This window comes from Marmota marmota, unplaced genomic scaffold, assembly GCF_001458135.2.
Source record: "Marmota marmota marmota unplaced genomic scaffold, marMar, whole genome shotgun sequence".
Lineage (NCBI taxonomy): Eukaryota > Metazoa > Chordata > Mammalia > Rodentia > Sciuridae > Marmota > Marmota marmota.
In genome coordinates, this window is record NW_025999853.1 from 9,990,933 (window position 1) to 10,015,964 (window position 25,032).

Genomic DNA, 25,032 nt, shown 5'->3' on the forward strand with positions numbered 1-25,032 from the left:
TATATATATATATATATATATATATATATATATATATATATATATATAAATATCTATCTATTTATTTACTTGTTTCCTCTTCATATTCCCTCCTTGGAAAGTGCACTCCACAACATAAAACCTGATTTGCTTCTCAACTCTTTGTACCAACAGTGCCCATCACAGGTTTGTTTTTGTTTCCTCACCATAACACAAAACATAACAGTCTTAAAGTTTCTCTTGCAGCCAGATGAAACCACATCATACCATGTTCCATTACTATTAATTGAGAAAATATATGTGCTAACAAAAAGTCACTTTATCAAGAAAAGCATCTTCCTTGGACTCTCAGAGGCCTTCATGATCTATGATTTCTGGATATTTTAGACAGCAGATAGTTATATCTTTCTCTATTGCCAAAGCACTTAAATGCAAACCTCCAATCTAACATTTATTATATTGTGTTACCATTTGGCTTCATGTCTTTCTTCTTCCCTTGACTATGAGTGCCCCAAGAGTGGGAGTTGTCTTTTAAAAAAAAAAATTATATGGAAAAAAATTAAAAAGTTTGATTCAGCAGCTACAATAGTGCTCAATATATGATCAGAGATGAAAAGTGAGTGTTTGGGCACAGAATAAAAATATTGTTGACTGGGAATTTAAGTGGAGAACAGCATCTGCAGTTGTGATGACACAGTGATGAGTCGATTTCCTTGGGGGTGGCACTGGGAGGAGCAGCATCTTGTGGTCTCTTGGTCTGTCCCTGCTGGAATGCAACTGGAATACAGGCGTGGGGGGGGGGTGTCCTAGGCAGATCTCAGTCACAAGGAGTGGCACTAAAGTCCTAGCTCTCCAGGATTTGACTGGATACCCATGTTCTCAAGAAGGTAAGTGTTGGGCAAGTATGCAGGGGGTGGAAGAACAGGGAGGCTCTGCAAGGAGCCCTCTGGGTTCACTGCCAGTATCAGGCTAAGGTCCAGTGGAGAATTCTTATTGCTAAGAAGCTGGAGATGTTCAGATCCTTCCTTCGCAAGGTCATCCATCAGTCTTGCTTTCAAGCTTTCCAGGTTTCCATGAAAGATATCACTTTAAATACCAAATCTTATTTTGACATGTAATCCCTACAGGGGTGGGGCAGGGGTATGGGGACAAGCCATGCCTGTCACAGAAAGAAGTGGCTGAAACTTCTTTTCCTTAAGAATGTCTTTTCCCACACTTTCTCCTAGGAATCCAATGTAACTGGCAAGACCTAATTTTCTTACTGAGATCTAAAAGAACAAACGCATAGACTTTCTATCTACATCATTTGGTATGATATTTTACTATAAGAATGAAAAATGCTCTAATTCACCATGTCCACACATTGATTTATTCATTCATTCATATACAGGTCAGTACTAAGGTGTAGAGTATGGGTTCCGATGCAGACACCAATGGCTAATTTCTGGTGATCTCCAACAAGCCACAGATCCTGTATGAGCTTCATTTACCTCATCTGTAAAATGTAAGTTATAATAATTCATACTCCAACTAGGTTGCTCCTTGAACACATTGTAATATTTTTCTCTTTAGGATCTTAGCTTAGGCTGCACATTGTAGAATATTTCTTTTCAATCTTGTTTTTGTCTCCTTTTTTTTTTAAGACACATCTCCACAATCCAACATTTGTTTCACAAGAAGAAAAGAGTTGCCAGCTACAGATTTGAGTCAGAATTGCTTTGAGTGAGTAAATATTTGTTGAACTTTACTAAGCATCGCACTAACTGCTTTATGTTGTTTAGCTTTATAATAGATAAGTGAGGTACATATCTGTGCCTCCATTTTATAGATAAGGAAAATGGAGACCAAAGAGGTCCAGTGATGGATGACATGCATGTGGCCTTAAGTGACCTTGAGCTCGACTCTGTGGCTCCCAATGTGCTACTTTTTCTGCTCTGCCACATCACGTCTCCGTGGCTCCACAGTCTCCTCACCTGTCAGAACCTCACACCACCCCGCCACCTCTAATGAGAAGTGATTTTGCTCCTGCCACTGAATAGAGAGCACCAGCCCTTACCATGCTCTTCTTGTCGGCCTTCTGGATCGTGTACCCTGTGATGGCCGCATTTCCATCATCCTTTGGCGGTGTCCACGTTAGAGCCACATTCTCTCCCCAGACATCTTCAATCTTCACAGATTGGGGTGGACCTGGACGGTCTACAGGATGGATTCACAGCATCACTGTGAGGTCCTTTTCCCTGCCAGTCTATACAGTTACATCTTAAAGTGTCCTCCTTCCCTTTGCCACAGGAGGCGGAGCTCTTCCACACCCTACCATGAGGGGCATCCGAGACCCTGGGCCTTTGGTTAGAATGGAGCAGGACCAGATCCAAGGCCACAGAGCAACACTCCTGTCAGCAAAAACTAGAGAGGTTTAGCCACAAGGAAGAGTGCTTGGTTATAGGGCATGTCCTTTCACCCGAGGAGAGGCTCATCAGAGGCCTTTTGGTTAGAGAACCTCAAGTTTTAGCAAATTGACTGAAATATAATAAAAATTATTGGAGGGATAGGGTCGTAGTTTTGTGGTACAGTGTTTGCCTAGCATGCATGAGGCTCTGGGTTCAATCCCCATCCAGCACCATAAGAATAAAAATACTGGAAACGAGACTTCTCCCAGCTCTGCTCTTAAATATATTTCTTGACATCAAGAGAGTTATAGGGGCTGGGTGCACAGCACATGCCTGTAATTCCAGTGGCTCAGGAGGCTGAGGCTGGAGGATCGAGAGTTCAAAGCCAGCCTCAGCAATTTAGTGAGGCCCTTTCTCTAAATAAAATATTTTAAAAAGGGCTTGGGATGTGGGTCAGTGGTTTAGTACCTCTGGGTTCAATTCCCAGTATGAGAAGTAAAATAAAATAAAAATAAAAATAAAATTTAAAAAGAGACAGTTATAGAACAGTTTAATAAGTGAGTACACCCCCAAAGGATCTCTGCTCTATTCCCCTAACTCTGGGCAAAAGCAGGAACTAACCTTTTTCTTTGTAAGCATCTAACAAGCCCTGAAGGAGCGACCCATTCAGTGTTTAACTATTTAATTTTGTTTAGGTTCATCTTCCTTACATTTAACAGAAATTTAACAAAAATTCTTCATTCCCCATTCAAACTTTTAAGAGATTTTTAGGTATAGTAAGAAACATGTTAAGCTACATCCAGAATCTACAATTTTTTAAGGCAAGAATTCAATATAGAGAATAGATTTATCATTGGGGAATTGGGAAACTCAGAGAGAGCTCGTTTGCTAAAGTAGTACAGATAGATTTCACCAAAAAGTACATACATTAATTTTCTTGAACACATGTGCCCCAAATCTCTTATGATTAACATTTTTAGTCAGTGAAAAGTTATTTTGAAATGCTAACAAATCTTAATAATTTATATATTTTTTTAATCTTAAAAAATTTTATGTAAAGGTAACCTAACAAAACTTTCCATTTCTCCCCTAATGTCAAGGACATTTAGTTCCCACACTATTTTGACAGAACATTCGAGTTTCTTCCTCCAAACCTACCAACAATCTGGATGTCGATGGATGCGGTTTCCACGTATTTTTCTACTTTGACCTGCAGATCGTATTTCCCAGAGTGGCTTCTCTCTGCTTTTCTGATAAATATGATTGTATCAGTCTCAGAGTTGCGGATGTTTATTTGATTCTTATCAATCTCTGCACCATCCTTCTTCCAAGTTAATTCTGGTCTTGGTTTTCCCTAAATAGAAAGACAAATGAAGTAGAGGGGAGAAGGTGGATTGCCTGAGAGTGGTTTTCAACATGGCAGGAATGACCATGGGCAAGGATGGAAAACACCACCCTTGGAGCCTTGGTGGGGGTGACAGCAGCAGGAGAGACCCTGCCTGCGGGTTGCCTCCTGTGTGCAAAGCATGTGCGTGACACTTATTATCTCCCTTGATCTTCACATCAAGATAAGTATCATCAGGGGAATTAAATGATTTGGCAAGGCCTGGCAGCTAAGTGCTAGAACTAAGTCTCTTTTGGACCTGCACTGCTCCATAGTCTGCACAAATAGGTTACCCGTCCCGAGCATGAGCTCTGAAGCCCTGCACTCTGTATTTGGATCCTGACCACTTAATAGATGTGTAATCTTGGGCAAATGACTACAACTCTCTGTGCCTCAGTTTCCCAATCTGTAAAATAGAAACAATAGTACCTATCTCACAAGATGGCTATAAAAGTTGAAGACCTAACAAAATTTCTGCATACTCAGGAATGTTTTATTAATATCATCTAAAGGTTAATGATTAGTATACACTATATTGTGCTGCTCACCTCAGACTTGCTTAGAATTCTCTCTCTGCTCTCTCTACCTGCTGATGCTATTCTTTTTTTTAAATTTATATATGACAGCGGAATGCATTACAATTCTTATTACACATATAGATATTTTTTATATCTCTGGTTGTATACAAAGTATATTTACACCAATTCGTATCTTTATGCATGTACTTTGTATAATTAATGATCATCACATTCCACCATCATTTATAACCCCATGCCTCCTCCCTTCCCCTCCAACAACTCTCCCCTATCTAGAGTTCTATTCCTCCAGACTTAAAAGATAAATTACAATCTGATTCAAGGGCATGAATTTCAGTTTCTATTACAAAGGAATGTCCTAGAATTTCTTCACCCAGGCTCACTCCTGCAGACAAGAACCAAGAGTTAACTCAGAAATTAATTCAGTAATTCGTTAAGGCACAGATTTCCTAATGTGTTCCAGACATGGCTTGTGGCTGGCTGGGTTATGACACAGGATGTAGATACACATTAAACTCCTGCCCAGGGAGATTAAAGAATAATTGGGGTTGCTCACACTTGCAGAGAACAATGTAGGTCCCAGTGGCTCAGGAGACTGGGGCAGGAGGATTGTGAGTTCAAAGTCAGACTCAGCAAAAGTGAGGTACTAACTAAGCAATTCAGTGAGACCCTATCTCTAAATAAAATACAAAATAGGACTGGGGATGTGGCTCAGTGGTTGAGTGCCCCTGAGTTCAACCTGGTATCCCCCCCCCCAAAAAAAAAGGACAAACAGTTCCACGTCTTCTTTCCTTAAAGGTACAGCTTGCTGTGAGCTACAAGAGAAAAACTGAGTTCTCTAATAACTTATGGAATGGCAAAAGTAGCGACAGGGGACAAGGACTCTGCTGTAGGCACTACCATTTACTTGTTGTGTGACCTTGGGCAAATCACTTCACTTCTCTGTCAATTTCTTCCCTCCTCAAGTGAGGGTAAGGATATCTACCCTTCCTGTCTCACTGGGCATTTCTGCTACCCTGAGCTACAGCCCCTGCTTCACTGGGTGTTTCTAAGGATCAGATGAGGAAATGTCTGAAGCTCTAGAGGGTATACAAACACGGCACACAATTCTCATGGTCCCTTCCTGGTGGCTGAGAGGCTCCTGGGAAGCCCAACCTACGAGTCCCTGTTTTCATGCTTTCTCCCTTCCCAGACCCAGTGATGGAAGACAGAGACCCCCAAGATCTGGGAGGCTGAATCAGCCCTGGTGGTAGAAATGATCTGGAATGGGAGGGCAGGGTCAGCAGCCAGCTCAGTAGGGCTGTGGCTGGCACTGGGTCACCCGCCTGCTGTGACATACTCCCTTTGAGACTAGGAGGAAGGAGGTGGGAAGAGCCTGGCCAGCTCCTCCCCTCCCCGCTGGGCTCTGCCCAGTTGCTTTGGCCTTTGCTCTGATTTCAGGTGCTGTGTCTGCTGTACCACCTCTTCTAAGGCTTGGGCCTGGATGCAGTGACATGGTCAGAATTAGCTGTCCCCTTAGCTTGGCTTTCATGGGAACCTGGGTTTGAACAGAGCTCTGTGAGTGTGTGTGTGTGTGTGTGTGTGTGTGTGTGTCTGAGTGTGCACATGTGTGCAGAGATCTAAATTCTAATTCAAGACCATGCTGCCTGATAAAATAGACATGAGCCACACATGACTATTTAAGTTAGAATTAAAGAAAATTAAAAAAAAAACAACTCTTCCTTAAACTTGCATTAGTTCCTGGTGGCTACATAAACAGAACATCACAGAAAGTTCTATTGAACAGCACTGCCTAATGTGTTCCATAAAGTAGTCACATGATTAGGGAGGTGGAGGACTCTGGGGTTCTGGGGCGAGGCCCAGTGGGTGTGGGTGTGTACGTGTGTACCTGTGAGACCCAACCTGATGACTATAAGCAAAGCCTGGTTAATCTTGAGGACAACAGCCCCTTTTGCCAGAACAACCATTTAACAGCGAGCACATATGTTAGTGGCCTTAAGATTTCACATCTTGGTTATCCCTCTTATTGGAATTTTGCTTGGTTCAGGGTCACGTGGGAACTAAGTGTGTCTTGTTTTCTTGAATGTTACACTGAGAGCTTCACTTAAAAGGATGGGTGTTACGGAGAGCTAGGACCAGAGAGGCCCTCCGGCCATTCCTTTATCTGGTATCTCTTCGACATTCCTCTCCTGCCCTCCAAGCTCCCTGAACTTTGAGCAAGACTAGATCTCATTTGTTTCATGCAGAAAAAAAAGATCTGACAGTTTTGTAGTTTTCTCTACTTCTATGGTAGGAGATCCTTTAATCACTCCCTCCATTATTGACTCACTCTCCCTCTGAGGATATCCTGAATCATGCAGACCTTAAGTGCTAGAACAGCCTCATCCCCTGCTCTTAAATACCCCATCCCTTGAAAAGGAAAATGAGGGACCCCTGGATTATTACCTGGAAAGGTATAACCAGATTGACTGCTTCTCCAACTCTGCGGATATAGGTTTGCTTCAGGTGCCTCGGGATGCGAATCTTCGGAGGCTCTGGGGGAAATTAAAACAGCCTGATTTTGAATCAGCACAGTATTCTGGAAATGGCCTTGCTTAAGCCCAATGGCACAGTGATCCCTGGTCTCTCCTTGTGGTCACAGCTCTGCAACACAATCTCGGATGTGTCATAAGCTTATATATGGCAACTTTGGTCAAAATGGTATTCTTCAAGCAGAGATGTTTTATTTTGGTTCCACAAAATATATCCCTGACCTCCCTAACTTTAGCAAAACTTTGTATTTTTATTGTCATTTAGATCTAAAGCAACTTTATAAAAAAAATCACCAAGTTTTCTCTTGGGACCTATACATATTTTTTTATAGTTTCTATCAGTAAGAATGCTCTCCAATGAACATTCCAGAAAAGCACTACAAGCACCACTTTACCTGGTAGGACTGTCCATTCTTTCTCAGTATGGGGGGGAAACAGTTTGAACATCTAGTTTGAACAAGTAACATTTGCTATTTAGATGACTCTGTTCAAGTTTGATAGTTACTTTCTCCCTGTGTGACTCTGGTGAGGTATTCAACGGACAGATCTTATGTTAAAATTCATTAATTAAATACCATGAAGATACTATAAAATGCTGATGCAAACGCGGGAGCAGGAAGGCTAAGACTCACAGGCTCTCAGGGATAAAGCATTTCTTAGGATGTTACAGGATTACAGATGTGTGTCATGGCACCTGAGACTCAGCTTTCTATCCTAGACCAATCAGACAGTGGGTCTGGTCTCAGTCTTCTCTTAAGTAAAATGGAGATGACAGCAGCATACCTAATTCTAATTCAGAGCATTGTTGTGAGAATTAAATGAAGTCATCCACGAAAGCATTTAGCACAATGGCTGAGAATTTAAGAGCTCAATCATGGTTTGGAGATGGTGATGATGATGATGGTGACTAAATGTTAGGGTTGGAAGGAAAAATGTAGGTGCTTGAACTCCCTAACATTACATATGAGGAAATAGAGACCCAGCAAGATCCCATAACAAATTAAACAATAATAATAATATAGCTGACATATATTGAAGGTTTCCATATGGCAAGGTCAGTGAAGTAAGCAACATGGACTGATTTATTCAGTTCTCATAATCTGTTGGTGTATTATTATTATTATCCCTATTTTGCAGATGAAGATATTAAGGCTTTAAAAAAATCATGTCTCTTGTCCAAGGTCACAGAGCCAATAGATGATAGAAACAGGATTAAACCTAAGCAGAATGATGCCAGAATGGAATAAGAAAATGTATATGCTTCATGCTTTCTTTTATTCATCCTCGTTTCCATCCATCCATCTGTTCATCCATCCACTACCCACTTATCTGTCTGTCCATTTCCTAACTCATTCCCAAAAAGGTTTTAGGAAGTCACATGAAGTCTATGGTAAAACCTTATTGCAACCCAGACATCCAAGCTCTCTATCCAGTGTTTTTTCCTCTAGATTGGGGTTCTTAAACCTTTTGGTCTCAGTACTCTATTACAGATTAAAACTTACAGCTGGGGATGAAGCTTAGTGGTAGAACACTTTTCTAGAATGCATGAGGCCCAGGGTTCAGTCCCTAGCACACACACAAAAATTATTATAGACCTATGAAAGCTTTTGTTTATGTGGACTGTATTTATTATCATATAGAAATTAAAACTGAGGAGTCTTGAAATGTTTACTGGTTCATTCAAAAACAATAGTGTAAATAATAAATAACCATATTTTATATTTTTAAAAACTCAACACAGTCAGTTGCATTATTTGGCAAATTTCTTTAATGTCTAGCTTAATAGAGGAAGTTAAATTCTCATATTTTTTTCTGCTTGTGGACAGTTGTGAATATTGGTTGAAGTATATAAAGGACATCTAGTTTCACACAGATGAAAGAAATATTTTAATAATTTTTTCAACAATTTGGATACTTCTCTTTGAGTCTACACAAAACATGATGAGTTGTAGTTTTCTAAAAATTAGCTACAATGTGAAGTTTGAAATCATTTCAATGAACTTTTTCATATTTTGTCACATAAAAATCCATTGTCTATTTTGCATTTTGAATATGTTTTTTTCCTTGGCATGAATGTTTTTTAAAATGATAGGTCTTACTATGTTGCCTAGGCTGGCCCCAAACTTCTAGGCTCAAGCAATCCTGCCTCAGCCTCCTAAGCAGTTGGGGCTAGAGGCACATGTCATTGTGCCCAACTTCCTTGCATGATTTTGTAACATATATTAGTAATTTGGCAAGTTTTACTCCACTGAATTTCCAAATGCTGATATACAAGTGCTTCATACTTTTCATTTCATTGTCACATGAGCTTATAAAAAAACATGTAATCAAGAACCAAGATTTAATAAAACTAACAATTTTGATGCTTCATTAAACAGCGCTTTAAGGCAAAATGGCAAAACTAGACCTTTTATTTGAACTAGTAGTGTGTGGAGGTTAGTACAGTTTGGTAGCACTTGATTCACTCTAAGGCACCCACAATTTTATTTACTTTCACTTTTACACCATTGGCACAGATGTTTAAACATGGAAAAGGGCCAGAATGTATTCATATTATTATAGAAATGGCTTTGACCTTTTGACCCATTTAAGCCAAACTGCTGGTGTGGTAATCATTTGTACTGTTGCATTAACACAAAATCTTTCTTCAAGGTGAGCAGGCAACCCCACCAGAACTGGCTCCTAGAACCTGGTCAGGTTGATTAACTTGTCCTCAGAATGCAAATTATAAATACAAAGCTGACTTCCCACATTGCTTCCAAGGAGCTATTTTTTGTTTACTTCTAAATCTCAAGAAGCATTCATAAAATACCAAAGGAAAAACAATAAAATAAAGTTTGAGAAAGAGGTTTAAATAAAAAAGGCAAACAGTATAAATGGGAGACCAAATTTTGAAATCCTTGACACTAACCTATGATTTCCTTCACAAGAATGGGCTGAGAATAGTACTTGGGCTCGCTGGCGCCAGCGGCATTAACAGCCTTCACGCGAACAAAGATCTTGGCATCTGTCGGCAGACCTGTGATGGTGAACTTGGTCTTTTCAATTAGATCCGTGTTTGCGACTATCCAGTCCTCAGCTAAAATCCATAAAAGGAGAAAAAAAGGAGGAGGAATGGTGTTTAGTGGAAGAAATCATCCCAGTAATTACAGTCAACTCCAAAAGTATTTTGCTCCTAATCAAATCATTTGGAAAGAGTATGGCTTTGGTCTAAACTTGGACCAAAATGGTGGGCATTTTTCACTGTTTAAGTTAAAAAATGGCCTAAAAACGGCTAACATACACAACAGGAAGAAACCTCTTATTCGAGATTAAGGTATCCTAAATAGTCATAATTATCCCCAAGAGTTTTGCAGCAATTTTATCCCAATTTGGTTTTATAATGATTGTTGTGATCATGGCATTTAGTCATCTGTATACATTAAAGTTCAGAGAAATAGGAAATTGCTATTCTTCTGAGAGGCTTAGACCTTTATAATCACATAATCTCTCTACTTTATCTTGCCTGGTTCATGATTATGAGACACTAATATGAGCATAGAGAATCTGTGTTCATTTGTATGCATGAAGAAAAGATCTTAACATTCACAAAACAGGAAACACAGCTCCTGAGTTATAAGCTCATATGGAGTCGTCTCAATTCTTCATTCTGTCTAAAATCTGATTTTTTTTTCTTAGCTTTTAGTAGCTTTGTCTACAACATCAAGAGAATTTAAACCCAACATCCTGGGCTTGCAAATATTTCAGCTCTAAAAGTTAGCATGCATTATGCACAAAGGACAAAAGAGGGCTTGGATTCCGAGGACTAACTCCCCTCCTCCTCCCCCAGCTCTAGGGCTTTTTGGCATGTGGACGGTGGGCGTTCTTCATGGGAGGTCATGGAACATTCCCAGAAATGCTATCATATGGTAAGAAAGGCCAAGAGCTTCACAGGATACTTTACCTGGTAGATCAATCGCAGCCTCCCCACTTTCATCAGACTGTTTGGCTGATGTACCTTTGAGAATCCGTCATTAAAATTAATTAAAGACACCCACTTTCACACCAGAAGAATATGGTATCAGTAGTCAGCATTCTCTGTTAGTAAAGTATGCAAAATACGCAGAGATTTGTCTTCAGAGCAGTGACGGAAGAGACCAAACATGTTAGGGGGCGTTCCTCGGGAGAGGCACAGCCTGCCCTGGGCAGCCTGTGGTTTTTGTTCTGAGACTCCTGCCCCAGAGAAGAGGAAGGAGAAGAAAAGAGAAGAGGAGGAAGCTTGGACATTTCCAACTGTGGGAAGAAGATACAGAGAAGAACTCTGAAAGGAAAGGAGAAGGAGGCCCTGGAATCCATGGAGGGCCAGTACACAGAGAAACCATTTATCCCTGTACCTGATCTTAGCAGGAAGGCTCTTCTCTAATCTCCAGGAACATCATGCTCCCATGGTGGGGCTCCCTCATCAGAATCAGGGAGAATGGGCATTGTGATAAGGTCAGCCTCTCCTGCCAGGGCTCAGCCATGTTTAACGAGGTTCTTAATGGAGATGCAATCTGGCCCAGCAGTTCAGGAGGCTGTGACAACAAACTGTGTCAAGAAAACAAACTGGGTCTGCCTGAGTCCTTCCATTCCATCTGGGTGGCTCACAGGATGGTCTTGGGCCTGCCCCACTGGTTTGGGGTGGTGACTTTCTTGATACAGGAGAGGAACTAGGGCTCAGGGTTAGGAGTAACTGTGCCTGGGAACCTTCTCCTGCCTCTTCCAACCGTACCAGGAATATCATGGAGAAAAGTCTGGACTAGCCAGACAGCCTGGCCATTGAGAGAGGGCATGTGGATGATAAAAATGACTTACGTCTCTGAAAAGATAAAACTTTAAGCAAATGGTCTGCTTGAGAGCAATGGTGTTGGTATTTCACAGCCAAGAGACAATGAATGAGAAAGTGAAAGTACTGGAGTGAGGGAACATGTAGGGAAGAGTGAAGAAATGGTAAAGGAAAAATCTCCAAGAGAAAACAGGATGGTCAAGATCAGGAGGGGGAAAAAAAATCACCCATCTCTTCACATTTGAGCCACTTTAATTGAGGGGAAGCATAAAGAAAGAAAATGATGTCTGAGGGGATGTGGAAAGAATATGTTGAGTTATTTAATACATAAGGTGAATTTTTAAGAAAGAAAAGAAGAAATGAGTGTGAAGGGGGGAAAAACAAGAGTAAAATACTGCAGGCATTAAAAGAAACAAAAACAAGAGAAAGAGTCAAAAAACAACACACGATCTTATACAAGAAAGAATTCTCTTCCAGAATAGACCTGACATATCTAAAAGCATTAAACACTACAGAAAATTAGTCTAGAGGACAGCAGCCATTAAATGAGAATGAAGAATAAGGCAGCCACATAAAGAAAGAAAAGACTGCAAGAAGAAAGATATACACGTTAAGAAAGAACTTCCATAGAAAGCTAATTCCAAAACGTTATGTGGCAAAATAGATACATAATAATGATTGTGTACATATACATATGTATAGATGTATATACATATATATCTACACAGACCACACACAAAATTTCGTAAAATACACTTCATTGTATTTTATCTAAGGTGGGTAACATCAAAATGACAGCCATCTATCATTTTGCTGTATCTTCTTACTTTTTAAACCTATCAGAAAGAAAAGAGTAAAGAATTTGCTCTGTTTCATACATACAAAAGTTTGAGCTCAGCAGCCACATCACATATAAGACTGGGAAATTCTGCTGGCTGGGCAATATAAAAAGCAGAGTGCAGTGCTCACGATTTTTTTTTTTTTAAAAAATAAGGGGACAAATGAAGTGGGAATAAACCTGAAATTCTCAAGAATTTTCCTGTTTCCTTTGTGACATTACCCCCCTCTCTTGCTGCACTAACCCTTTAATATCCCCATGGGTTTGAGTTAGTGCCTTTCTAAGCCCTGGAGAACCAATCAACCAATCATGGCTCTCTTTGAGTGGAGTACATGTGAAAGGAACTCGGGGATGCCAGGATACTTCATTCCCCATTTCTTCTTCCCTCTTGACCAGCGAGGATCATTTCTGTGGATGCCTGCATCCAGGGCCTGGGATTTCTTTGGCAGCAGCTTTCTCTTGGTAAGTAGTTTTCTTCCAGGAAGGATGCATTTGTGTTCATATTCCCCACTTTCCAGATGCACTCTGTAGCCTCTTTTCTTCACTTGGAGCATCCATGTTAAAGCTTGGCATCCAAAGAGTTTTCTTAGAGGTCAAACCTTGGGCTCATCTTTGTAGAATAAGAAAAGATTTCCCTGGGGGATCCTTTACCGACCATTCACCCAGGGTGGAGGCTGAGTCCAGAGCCAGAAGTTTAACTTACCCCTTTCAAGTTCTATCCCCTTCTAATCATGGCAATGGGAAACCAAGGAAAGCAACAGGCTTTGGTGACTGTCTCAGCATTTTGGATTTCAGGTAAACTCTGGCCTGTATTTTCTGATGTCATTTTCTCTTTTTTCCATTACTTCTGTGAGTAATTGTTTTATGGGCCTTGTTTCTCTTTTCCCTTTAAATTCAAGTGATTAAATTTTCATATACCCAAGCCTTGAGATAAGTTACTGCCACATGTTGAAACTATTTCTTATACTCTCTTGGATTTAATGCCATTTCCTTTAAAATTAAAAGTCACTGTTAATTCTTTTTTCTCCTTAAGAATACAAGAGATAATCACCAGGTAGTCTCTTATTATTAACCTAAACATGCAGCTCTTTTGATAGTGAGCTTCTGCTCAGCATAGGTTTTAGAATTTCCAACTTGCTAAATCTCAACGAGGCATTCACTGTGTTCTGGTACAATGCAATCCCACCCGTGGGATTACAAAGTGGAAGACCCTGGAGTTTTGTCAGAAGCCCTGCCTCCTATGACCTTAGCTCATTTGTGTTGCCCAACTTTGCAGCCCAGCTAGGATATTTTTGAGGTCTCAATTTGTTAGCATCAAGTACTACATTTTTATACATCTCAGAAGAATGATCTTTAGCTTAATCTCATTTTCAATGGGAAAGAGATGAGTTTCCTTGAAAGACGAAAGGAAGCGGGGCATACCTCACCTACTGAGGACGGTATTCATGTGACTTTTAGTTGTACTTACTTCCTTCAAAGCAATACTCTAGCACATAGCCATCTAAACCTGCAGCACCAATTTGGTCTGGGGGCCTCCACTTCATGGTGACAGTGGTGTCGGTGACAGAGTCAACAGCCAGCAGAGTAGGAGGGCTGGTTACAGCTTAAAAGAGGAAGAAACAGAAGAAACTATTAGCTAAAAGTTATCACACAGGAACTGTGATGAAATGAACTGGGATATCACTATAATTGGGCACAGCCGACTCACAGCTCAATAAAATTCAACCTAAACTCCTTGGGCATGGTTGTATATAGTGCAAAGATACGATCCACACAAGAATTGTGGCAATGACGTCACACTTTTTCTCCAATTTTGGGTGGTTGGTGTGAGAGGCTGGGAGGCCAAGGAAGTCAAATAAATCTAAGTTTGAGATCTAATGATCCAGAGTAAATTTCTTATAACCTTCTAATTTTAAAGTGTGAACTCTTTATGTTTCATTTCTATTGAAAAAAATACTTCAGTACCATAAAATAGTGGAGACATCTTTTGTTTCTTTGCTTATGTTGGACCAACATTTTTTGGTTTGAAAGATAATGTTTAATGTACAACCTTAAAGTAAGAGACTAGTTTCCAAGTGCAGGCTGTTGAACTGAGCTTAGTTTGTTTTAGCCATATTGTAATATGTACACCAAAGTCTGCTTATACCTTGGGAAGACAGATGGAGAGTAGAGTTGGCTCTATGTTTTCATTGGGAGGTGGCTCTTGGAGTCACCTATGGCTATCGCTGGATTTCTGGACATGAATTCTAGGGTCTACATTATGAAGACATTCAACTCTACCAAAGTTATCTTTGAATTTACCAGACAGAAAATTGCCCTAACATATTCCTACCTCCTGCCCACCCACCGTTTTGAGAAGCCTCCCAGCTAGACATCAGAAGGGAAGACTTATATTATGGGATAATGATTCCCATGACAAAGACATATCTCTCTTGACTCACCCAAGGGAACGAAGGGCTTAGAGGGCATACTGGGCTTGGAGATTCCAACAGCATTGACTGCAAAGATGCGGACCTCATAGGCCACGCCTTCAATCATCTTCTTGGGCTCAAAAGTTGTTTCTTTACAGAGATCAAAATTCAGCCTCATCCACCTGGAACTTTGCTTCTTCTTTCTCTCAATAAAGTATCCTACGGGTACACAAAATGGAAACTGAGGTTTTTTCCCCTTGGTCTCCAAAATTAAATTTTGTCAGATATTAGACATTCTTGAAATTTTTGCATATTCTGAGCATGGTAGATGAAAGTCATATACATATATATTTCAACCTACCATATTCCATCAGTTGTTAGAGATTATAGAAAATACAAACATTAATACCCTATGATAAAGATAAAATAGCTACCAAAAAAAATTAAAATTGTACTAGAAAAAGAAATAAAACAGATTTTAGATAAGTAGGCCATAGCACTTAAATCAGTATGGTTGGACAATATAGTCAGAGCCAATATAGTTGGCTCTGAGCCCCATCAATGAAGATAAAGAGGGGTAAATGATTAGTTTTGTGAGTCTCATTACTAGTAAGGAGAAAAACATTCTTATGCCATCAGGGAACCCAATTGTTCTAAGCATTTAAAGCTAAAAAAGTTTCATCATAACATAACCCTATGGAACTAGATATTTACTGAATAGAGCAGTGAAAGTTAGACTTATAGTTATTCAAAATTAGCTACTGAGTATTAATGATAAACAAAAAAGAGAATAGGGAATAGATTAGATGATATTTGTTAGATCTATTTAAATCTCAAGAGACTACAGAGCATCTCAAAATATATAAATTTCAATTTGAATGGATAAAGTCATAGTATAAGAGTTATTCTTGTAACTCAAAATTTTAAAAATGTATTCTATACTAAAATACATCAAGAGGATACCAACTGCACTGAAAATTACATAGACTGATCAAAATCCAGTTACCTAAGATTGGAGACCCTCCATCATAGACAGGAGGCTCCCAGTTCATGATGCACCAATCATCACCCACTTCTGTCACATTTGGTGCCACTGGAGGATCAGGGATGTCTTTAGCAGACAAAAAAACAGACATGAAATAAAATGAAGAGAGAAAACAAAGTTATGTATACATACACACACACACACATATATAATAAGCACAGAAACTACTATTTCAAAAACTTTTCCATATTTCTTGAAATGTACTTGGTAACTAATTTGGACCAAAAGTTATGCTCAAATTTTGGGGCAAGGGAAGAAGAGTCTAATAAAAATAAATGTGATGTTGTCTCTAACTCCCTTAAACCAGTGTTACAACATTAAATAATAAGCTCCATGTGAAACCTAAGACTATTGCTCTTTCCCTTGAAAATGGCAACTAAGAAATTATTACCTGGATACTAGATGGTTATTGTTATTGTTGTTTTTAAACTACAAATGAACTTCCAGAAGAAATGAATCAAGGCCTAACTATAGCAAATTTTACATTTGTTAGAAGATTCAAGATGCTGACCAGTAGATATCTGAGTTAGAAATGAAAGTCATCATGTTTTGTAAGTATAGTTCAGTTCCTGCTAAAGTGACCAATATTGGCCAATTTGAAATATGTCTCTTAAGGGAAAACTGAAAAGAGAAGAGAGATAATTGAGACTTTGAAACATTAATAACCTGCTGGACCCATTTTTCTTTGGTTTAGTTAGGTTTAAGAAAAACACACTAAGGGGCTAGAGTTGTGGCTCAGTGGTACAGCACTTGCCTGGCATGTATGAAACCCTGGGTTTTATCTTTAGCACCCAAATATAAATAAATAAATAAAATAAAAGATCCATTGACAATTTTAAAAAAATATATATTAAAAAAAAGAAAAATACACTAAGGACCAAGATAGATCTTATTGCTCTGCATTGACTGTGATGTGGAAAATTATTTAGCAATTGTGTTTCAATGACTTTTAAAGGGCAACAAAAAGAGACTATGACTTTGCAGTTAATGATCAGGAATCCAAAATGGCTGACCTTTCCTCAAAAGTCAAGTCCTTGAGGCAAGAAAATAGAAGAGAAATTGAAGGAAAGGGGGGGGGGGAATGGAAAGGAAGAGAAGAAAGTGGCAAAGGTTGAAAGAGAAGGGAGCAAGTGAGATTTATAAAATATAGCTATACTGTGCTTTCCTTTTGTTGGCTACTCAGAAAACCTGAGGCAACCAACACTTGGCCAGGTCTCCTCTGGATCTAGGTGTATCCATCTCATTATAGACGTCTGCTCCCCAAGAGGACTTACCCACAACTTTAATCTTGATGCTTGCATGTGCTTCTCCAGCTTCATTCTTCAGATTTATGTGGTAAACACCAGAGTCATCTCTTTCAGCCACATCAATGACCAAGGTGCTGCTGTCAGGATAGGATTCTGCTCGTATCCGGCCACTGCCCTCCATGATAGCCTGACAAGAAGGGATAAAATGCAGTGTGATGCGCACAAGAAGAGATACTTCAACTTGAGCTAGGAGTGGTGTTAATGCCCCAAATGCATTTTCTCTGTTTAATCTTCCCCCAACTCTAGCGACAGAGGCAGTATCCCATTTATACACGAGGAACCAAGACTTAACCTGTTCAAGTCCACAAGCTAAGAAGTAGCAGAACTGGGACTGGATCCCAGAGCCCATCAACCAACTCTTCCCAGAGAAAGATGGAGGACTGAAAATACGAGGGAAGAAGTGAACTTTTAGGACAGGAGTCTCTTCTTGAATGAAGTTAGAAATACTTGGACTCATGTCAGAAACTAAATAATGATTTGTTAATTTCTATAGATGCCTTGAAAATTCTAAAAACATGGAAAAGGTTGAAGAAGGCCACCAGGTCAACTTTCCACTCAAGTTGTTGAATATGGATTTTCCATTTCCAATAAGGACATGGAAGAATGAATATGTAATTCCCAAAGTACAGAGAGAAGTTGGGGCTTCTGTTACTTCTTTTTATTAGTTTTACTTTCTTCTATATTTTATTACTTTCTTTCTTTATTAAACCTGAAATTTAAAGAAACAACAATTTTTGGATTCTCAGATCATATTTTCCATATGAAAAATGATAGTGAAATACACAAAGAGAAATAACGGAGAACGTTGGGGTAATTTAGAAACTTGGAAATTTGCCAGTAACCATTAAATTAACTTTCTCTTGTGTTGGATTGGGACTTATATAGGTCTTCAACAACACAAAATTGAGACATAGTAAGAATATCCAAAATAACTTTCATAATTCATTTATTTTATAGTAAAATAAAATTTACTCAGTGTAGCCAAATACCAACCTAAGATTATAAAATATGTCCTTATTTACTTTAATGTGAAAAGAATATATTTATTTAGGGTGATATTACATTATCCTCCTTGGTTTTCTGTATTTTGTTTTGTCTGTATATTGTGCCATGAAATTTAGAGGAACATTTATACTTTTTAGATACCTGGTTCTATGAATTTTGACAAATTGATGCAATGTGTAATCATTACCATGATTAAGATACAGACTATTTCTGTCACCTTCAATGGTACCTCCATGCTCCTTGGCAATCAACCCATACCTTACAATTTGGTCCCTGGCAACCACTATCTAATATCTGTCCCTTAGTTTTTCTTTTTTCCAAGTATCATATGACAAGAATCAAGCAGTAGATTGCCTTTTGAATCTGGCATTACTTTGCATAATGCTTTTTATTTTTTTATTTTTTGCATAATGCTTTTTAGATTCATCCACGTTGCTGCATCTATTACTAGTTCATTCTTTTTTATTGCTGAATTGTATTCCATTGTACTTTGCATGTGTTATTGATTCACAGCATAAAAAATATTGGTACAACTAGACTTTAGAGTTATTTCCACGTTTTGGTAAAAACGAACAAAGCTTCTACAAATATTAATGTATAGATTTTGGTGTAGACATGTGTCTTCATTTCTCTTGTGTAAATAACTAGAGAGAGTATCATAGAGTTGTATGTAGTAAGTATGTGTTTATTAAAAACTATGAAATGGTTTTAATGCAATTCATGCAAAGTGGATGTACCATTTTGCATTCCCACCAGTGATGTCTGGAAGTTTAGTTGTTCCATATCCTTGCCAACATTTGATGCTGACAATTTTTAAGCATTTTACAAAATAATGTTTTAAAGTATTTTAAAGTCAGAATAATTATTTTAAGATTCATCTGTGTTCTTCTTACATGTATCAGAAACACATTCCTTTTTATTGTTGAGTATACTTAAAATTGCTTGAATATACTTAAAATTTGTCTACCCATTCTCACCCATGTATGGAACTTGGGGTTATTTTTAGCTTTGGAATATTAAAAATAAAGTTACTACGAACATTTGTTCTAGTATATTTTTTTTTGTTTTTGTTTTTATATTATGTCACCTACAAATAAAGGCAGTTTTACTTCTTCCTTTCCAATATGGATGAATTTTATTTATTTTTCATGCTTGGTTACCAAGCTCAAATACAATGTTGATTAGAGATAGTGATAGTAGACATCTTCTCTTTCTCATTCTTGATCTTGGGAGGAAAGCATTCAGTCTTTATTAAGTAGGATGGTAACTATAAGGTTTTTATAATATCTTCTACTACGTGAAGAAGTTCTTTTTACTTCTTAGCTTGTTGAGAGTTTTTTTAAAACAGGAATATATGGAATTTTTCATATTTTTTCTGTTTATTGAGATAATTGTGTTTTTCCTTTTTGTTACTTTATTGATTTTCAAATGTTAAACCAACTTTTCCTTTTCCTGGATAAATACATCATTCTTTTCATATGTTGATGAATTTTATCTGCTAAATTTTTTTTTAGAACTTTTTCATCTGTTCATAAGCGATACATGTTTGTAGTTTTCTCTTCCTGTGATGTGGGAAATTATTTAGCAACTGTACTTCAATGAAAATGGAACCAAAAGGGATCACAGTTTGCTTATCCATTCACCTATGGAAAGACATACTGGTTGCTTCCAAGTTTTGGCAATTATGAAGAAAGTGGCTATAAACACTTGTAAGCAGGTTTTTGTATGGATATTCAGTTCTCAACTCTTTTGAGTAAATACTGAAGAAGAGCTGAATCATGTAAAAAAAAAAGTGTGTTCCATTTTCAAAGAAACTGATGGACTCTCTTCCAACTGGCCATAGCATTTTACGTTCTTGTCACTCCACATCCCAGCAAGCATTGGATGTTGTCTGTTTTGAATTTTGACCACTTTAATGGGTGAGTCCTGGTATCTCATTGTTTTACTTTGTACTATACTAATGACATGTGGTGTGGGACATCTTCTCCAGTGCTTACTTGCCATCTGTACATATTCTTTGAGGTGTCTGTTCAAGTTCTTTTGCTCATCATTAAAGAAGATGAAGGGAGATCTCTTGAGTTTACAACCCTGGAGTGTCTCCAGTGCTTCTCACTTTACCCCCATTTCTTCAGCAGGACAGGAAGGCTTGAGAGGTCTACACTGGAGTCTTTCCCTTCCCCCCCAGTAGGTCAGACTCTGATACAACACCAGCAAGTTAGGCTCTGGTAAATGCACGCCTCATTAAGAAGAGAATGCTCTAACATACTTCACGATGGCTTCTCCTGCCCCAGATGGGATCTTGCTCCAGGATTCACTGTGAAGCCTGACAGAGCTCCTGAAAGTAAACTTGAAGAAGTGGGGGGTTTCCCATGACAGGGTCCCCCTGGAGCTTTGAACTCTCAGACTCCAGATATTTATCAATTACAGTCTAAGTTTTCCTCTCCTAGCACTGGTTTCCCAGACAGAGGTTTCTGCTCAGGTTGTGATTCTGTGTCTGCCTTTGGCTCTCCACTGTAGGGGTCAGCAGTCTGCCCTATCCTCTCACTTCTCTGATAGATTTGGAGGTGCTCATTTTCCAGTTTGTATACCGCCTTCTCTTGTAAGATGGATTGGTGACCTCCAACTCCCTTAAATGCTAGAATGGAAACCAGAAGTTCAATTGGATGCCTCTCTTAGTTGTTTTAGACCCTTTCTATCCTATACTTCATTTTGGAAAGTTTCTATCACTGTGCCTTCAAATTTGCCTGCAATGTCTAATCAGCTATTAATTCCATCCACTTTTTTTGAGGCATTTTATATAAAGACATTTTATTTACAGTTTTTATCTTCTAGACAATTTGATTTGGGTCTTTACAAATAATTTTCCTCTTCATCCCCCCACCCCCCATTTTACTTCACTATCTCTACTTTGAATTGAGAACTTAACATTTCTCCACCTAACTGCTTGAACATTGGAATATAATTAACTGTTTCCATGTCCTTGATTGCTAATTCTAATACATGTGCAAGATCTGGGTTGGTTTCAGTCAACCCTTCTCCCTTTGGGTTACGTTTCCCCCTCATTTCTCTGTAACATACTGACCAATAGCAGATATTACAAATTTTACCTTTTTAGATGCTTGGTACTTTTGTATGCCAAATCTTGAGCTTTATACTAAAATGCAATTCAATTACTTGGAAATCAATTGAACCTTTTAGAGCTTGCTTTTCTAATTTGTTAGATATGTCCTAAGCAGTGTCCAGTCAATTATTTCCACAACCAAGGCAAGGCCTTTGGGATGATTCTCCTCAATGCACTTTGCAGGATGAGGCTTTCAGTCTGCTCTAAGGAGGGACAAGCACTATTCCTGGCCTTATGTGAATGGTGCCCTCTTCTTTTTAATCCTCGGTGATGGTTCTTTCCTCAGTCCTCGGTGATTTCCGTAAAAATGTGCATTGATAACTTCTGAATACTTGAAAGGGACCCTCTAGGGAGCTCCAGGACTCTCTCTGAGCAACTCTCTCTTCCAGTATGACTCTGTTGGAACTCCAGCTATGCAGCCTCCTTGTACGAAGGGAGTCCTAACCTTGGACTCTGTCTGGGTTTCTTTTCCTGGTATACTGCCTGGAAACTCTCTTAAGGCAGGAAGCTGGGACAATCGTAGACAAACCTGTTTCCATATTCAGGGTTACTGCTTTTCATTGTTTGGTGTCCACTCTCTTGAAAACCATCGTTCATATGTTTTGTCAATTTAGGGGCTTATTTCAGAGGAGCGTATATATCAGGTTCCTATTATTCTATTTTGATTGGAAGTAGAAGTCTGTTTTTCATTTCTACTTTTTAAATGTAAAAACAGAATTTTCTTTTTTTTCCCTTCTTTTTGTAGGAAGCCAAGGGTTACACTTGAGCGGGCACTACTCTTCCACTCCAATCTTATTTTTCTCTTCCTCATTCACTCCACCCCAGCCCCACCATCTTTCTTCCTATTCCTCCAGCACACCAAGCTTGTTCTCTCGATCTGGACTTTGCACTTGCATGGCCTCCACCTGGAAATCTCTTCCCTTTCTTCTCTGCCTAAGGGGTCCCTTGCTGTTATTCTCAGAGGCTACCACTGACTATGCAGCCACTTGTTATCATGACATTCTCTTTTATTATCTTCATAATGCTTCTCGCTCTCCAAAGGGACTTTGTTCTGTCACTTATTTACTTTATCTAAAAAATTCACTATTTCTTCTCTATCTTACCTCATAGCATCAACAGAATGAAGGACCTTGTTCATAATGGGACCTTGTTTATTATGAACAAAAGTACACTTGACCACATAGTAGGTAGTTAGAATATGAAAAGAAAAGGATTATCAGATTTGCCTGAAAATCAATCATCTTTCCTTTTCAAAGAAATTACTTCTGTACTGTACTCTTGGTTGTTGATTTGCCTTCTCCCTTCATCTGACTATTGGAGTGCAAGAAGTGGGACAGCCTGTGTGTGTGTGTGTGGGGGGGTGTGTGTGTGTGGGTGTACGACAAACCTTATCTGCTCTGCTCCAAAGGCACTTAGGAGGTGGTTCTCCAGAGACAGGAATCTCAAGACGAAGCTTACTCCCTGCAATCACGGTCACTGTATTGTCAGCATCAAGACCATCCAGGATGATCTTAGGAGGATCTGGAGTATTAAGCATGGCCTTTGTTATCAGACAGTCATTTCCATGTGGTTAGTGATTGGCTAGTGCTTATTTTGGTTAGTGATTGGCTGGTGCTAAACATTGGTAATCCCGCGTTTTTATCTGACTAAAAAGAACACAAGAAGGGTCAAGGTAGTTGGTGCCCAGAACCTTGCAAAACTATCCCATTGTAAGATTTAAGAACTGAGTACTTCAGTTAGTGACTAATAGCAGGTGATATATCATATGGTTTTGGATACATTGCAATTCCTAGGCAAACCAGATCAGACCAATAAGAATACAACTATGCACTGATTTCTACTCACCAACAACATGAACTTTGGCAGGCAAAGTAACATTGTAGGCATCTGGTGTAAACACATAATCACCTTCATCTTCAATGAGGGCATTGGCGATAACTAACTTATGGACTCTAAGGAAACGAGAAAAACATATTTCTAAGACTTTATAAAGACTTAGACTATATATGAACCAAACTGAAAAGACACCTGTCCTTTACCTGATTTACTTCTTTCATGCATGAGAAAGGGAGAGGGAGAGGGAAAGTGAGAGGAAGAGAGAGAGAGAGAAAGGAAGGAAGAATGAACGTGAAGTCTTAATTATTTATTGACCTAAATTAGACTTCTATTTTGGAGTACACAGAAATATTTGTACCAAAAAATACCCTGCTTATTATGCGTGCAAGAGTCTATTACTCTTTTTTTATTTTCATAACTTTAAAAAAGATTAAGACATAGCACCTCAGTAATGCTACATTTGAAGATTCAAATTATTAATCATAATCTTGACTTGGTTTTACATGCCAAAAGAATAATAGTTCTTAATTTTATTGGTGTCACAAACCAGTGAATATCAGATGGATATTATGGACCCTTTCTCTACAGAAAGTGTGTGTATTTTGTACACACACAGAATTTTCTCACCATTTCAGAGGATTTGTAGATTCCCCAAAAGTCCTTTCATGATTTTTTAAGAGCCCATTGGTCCAGACCCTTGCCTTAGATCTTTGCTAGATTCTAGAATATTATGCCCACCCCCTCAAGGAAAAAAAATGTGACACTGTTGTCAAAAGACAACATTAAAACAAATTTGTTTTAAAGATCTTATCTGGCAATACCTCATTCTATAAAGTAGAATGAGTATTCTGATGAGCTGAGCAGAAATTGACTTTATAGCAGAAAAGGGCTGAAGAAAGCAGAAACAACAAAAATTGGATTATTTCAAAGTTGCTTTCCTTGTACAGGTTAAAGCAGAGGAGATTTCCTTATCATGCCTGCTAAAACTGGTCTGCTTGGATTTGGCTATTATTTTTCTTTTTCCAGATTTCATGGAAGATCAGATAAGCAACTTAGTTTGGGGCATGGTGGTGTGGAAATTCAGCATGAGTAACTCCATGATGACTTGGTTGGTTGGACCTAGTGCAGAAGCCAAGTTCAAATCAGTGGTCTACTCTAAATCTTTTTTAACATTGGTTGGGACAGTTCATACATTTGACCAGCTTGTCAGCCCATTCCTCTAACCTCTTGTTTAGATGCAACAAAATTAGTCAACAAAGAACCATAGTGAAGTACAAATACAGGATCGTGAATAGGACATGATGTACAACAAAGAAATCACAGGTTCTTGCTAGTTGGAAGCAAAGAACTAGAAATAGGTCATCTGCCCATGGCTCCTCTCCAAACAGAAATTGCACAAGTATGTAAATGAGGAAGTGGGGAAGGTGGAGATGGTGACCAACCCTCACCAGTGGCACCTCGTTTGCTTACTTTCCTTTGTGAACAACCTTCAGACGGTCACTCTCCTGAACAGGCAGGCCATTTTTAGTCCATTTTCCTGGTATGTTTTCAGAGATCTCACACTTCAAGCATACTTCTTTTCCAAGTTTTACAGTCTGATCAGTCAGAGGTGTCAAAATCTTCAGAGGTCTCACTGTGGAGATAAGGAGCAGCATGAGTGCAGAACCCAAGCTCCACACAGGCCAGCATGATGGCATTTCACAATGGGACTCTCACTTCTGCTACCATGCTTGTTTTGAAGATGAGAATTTGTTGCAGTGCAATCGATACACTAGAGGACAATTGTTATATTTATTGAGCATTTACTATGTGCCACTGTTTTTTATGAGGTTCTTTTTTTTAAAAAAA

At 38.8% G+C, this 25,032-nt stretch overlaps 1 protein-coding gene across 9 annotated transcripts in view; it reads right to left on the reverse strand.

The window, feature by feature from the left end:
* Window positions 1-25,032, reverse strand: part of Mybpc1 (myosin binding protein C1) — an 81,973-nt gene that overhangs the window by 9,370 nt on the left and 47,571 nt on the right. For 8 of the 9 annotated variants that reach the window (XM_048803161.1, XM_048803142.1, XM_048803166.1 and 5 more), the window contains 11 exons: window positions 24,655-24,817; window positions 23,194-23,300; window positions 22,736-22,869; window positions 17,190-17,349; window positions 15,877-15,981; window positions 14,901-15,089; window positions 13,928-14,062; window positions 9,729-9,896; window positions 6,732-6,820; window positions 3,525-3,720; window positions 2,036-2,175 (listed from right to left, as the gene is read on the reverse strand). In XM_048803161.1, coding sequence (XP_048659118.1) covers window positions 2,036-2,175; window positions 3,525-3,720; window positions 6,732-6,820; window positions 9,729-9,896; window positions 13,928-14,062; window positions 14,901-15,089; window positions 15,877-15,981; window positions 17,190-17,349; window positions 22,736-22,869; window positions 23,194-23,300; window positions 24,655-24,817 — 1,586 coding nt within the window. Of the gene's footprint in view, window positions 1-2,035; window positions 2,176-3,524; window positions 3,721-6,731; window positions 6,821-9,728; window positions 9,897-10,760; window positions 10,815-13,927; window positions 14,063-14,900; window positions 15,090-15,876; window positions 15,982-17,189; window positions 17,350-22,735; window positions 22,870-23,193; window positions 23,301-24,654; window positions 24,818-25,032 lie in introns of all 9 variants that reach the window. The other variant, XM_048803198.1, reaches the window with a different exon arrangement.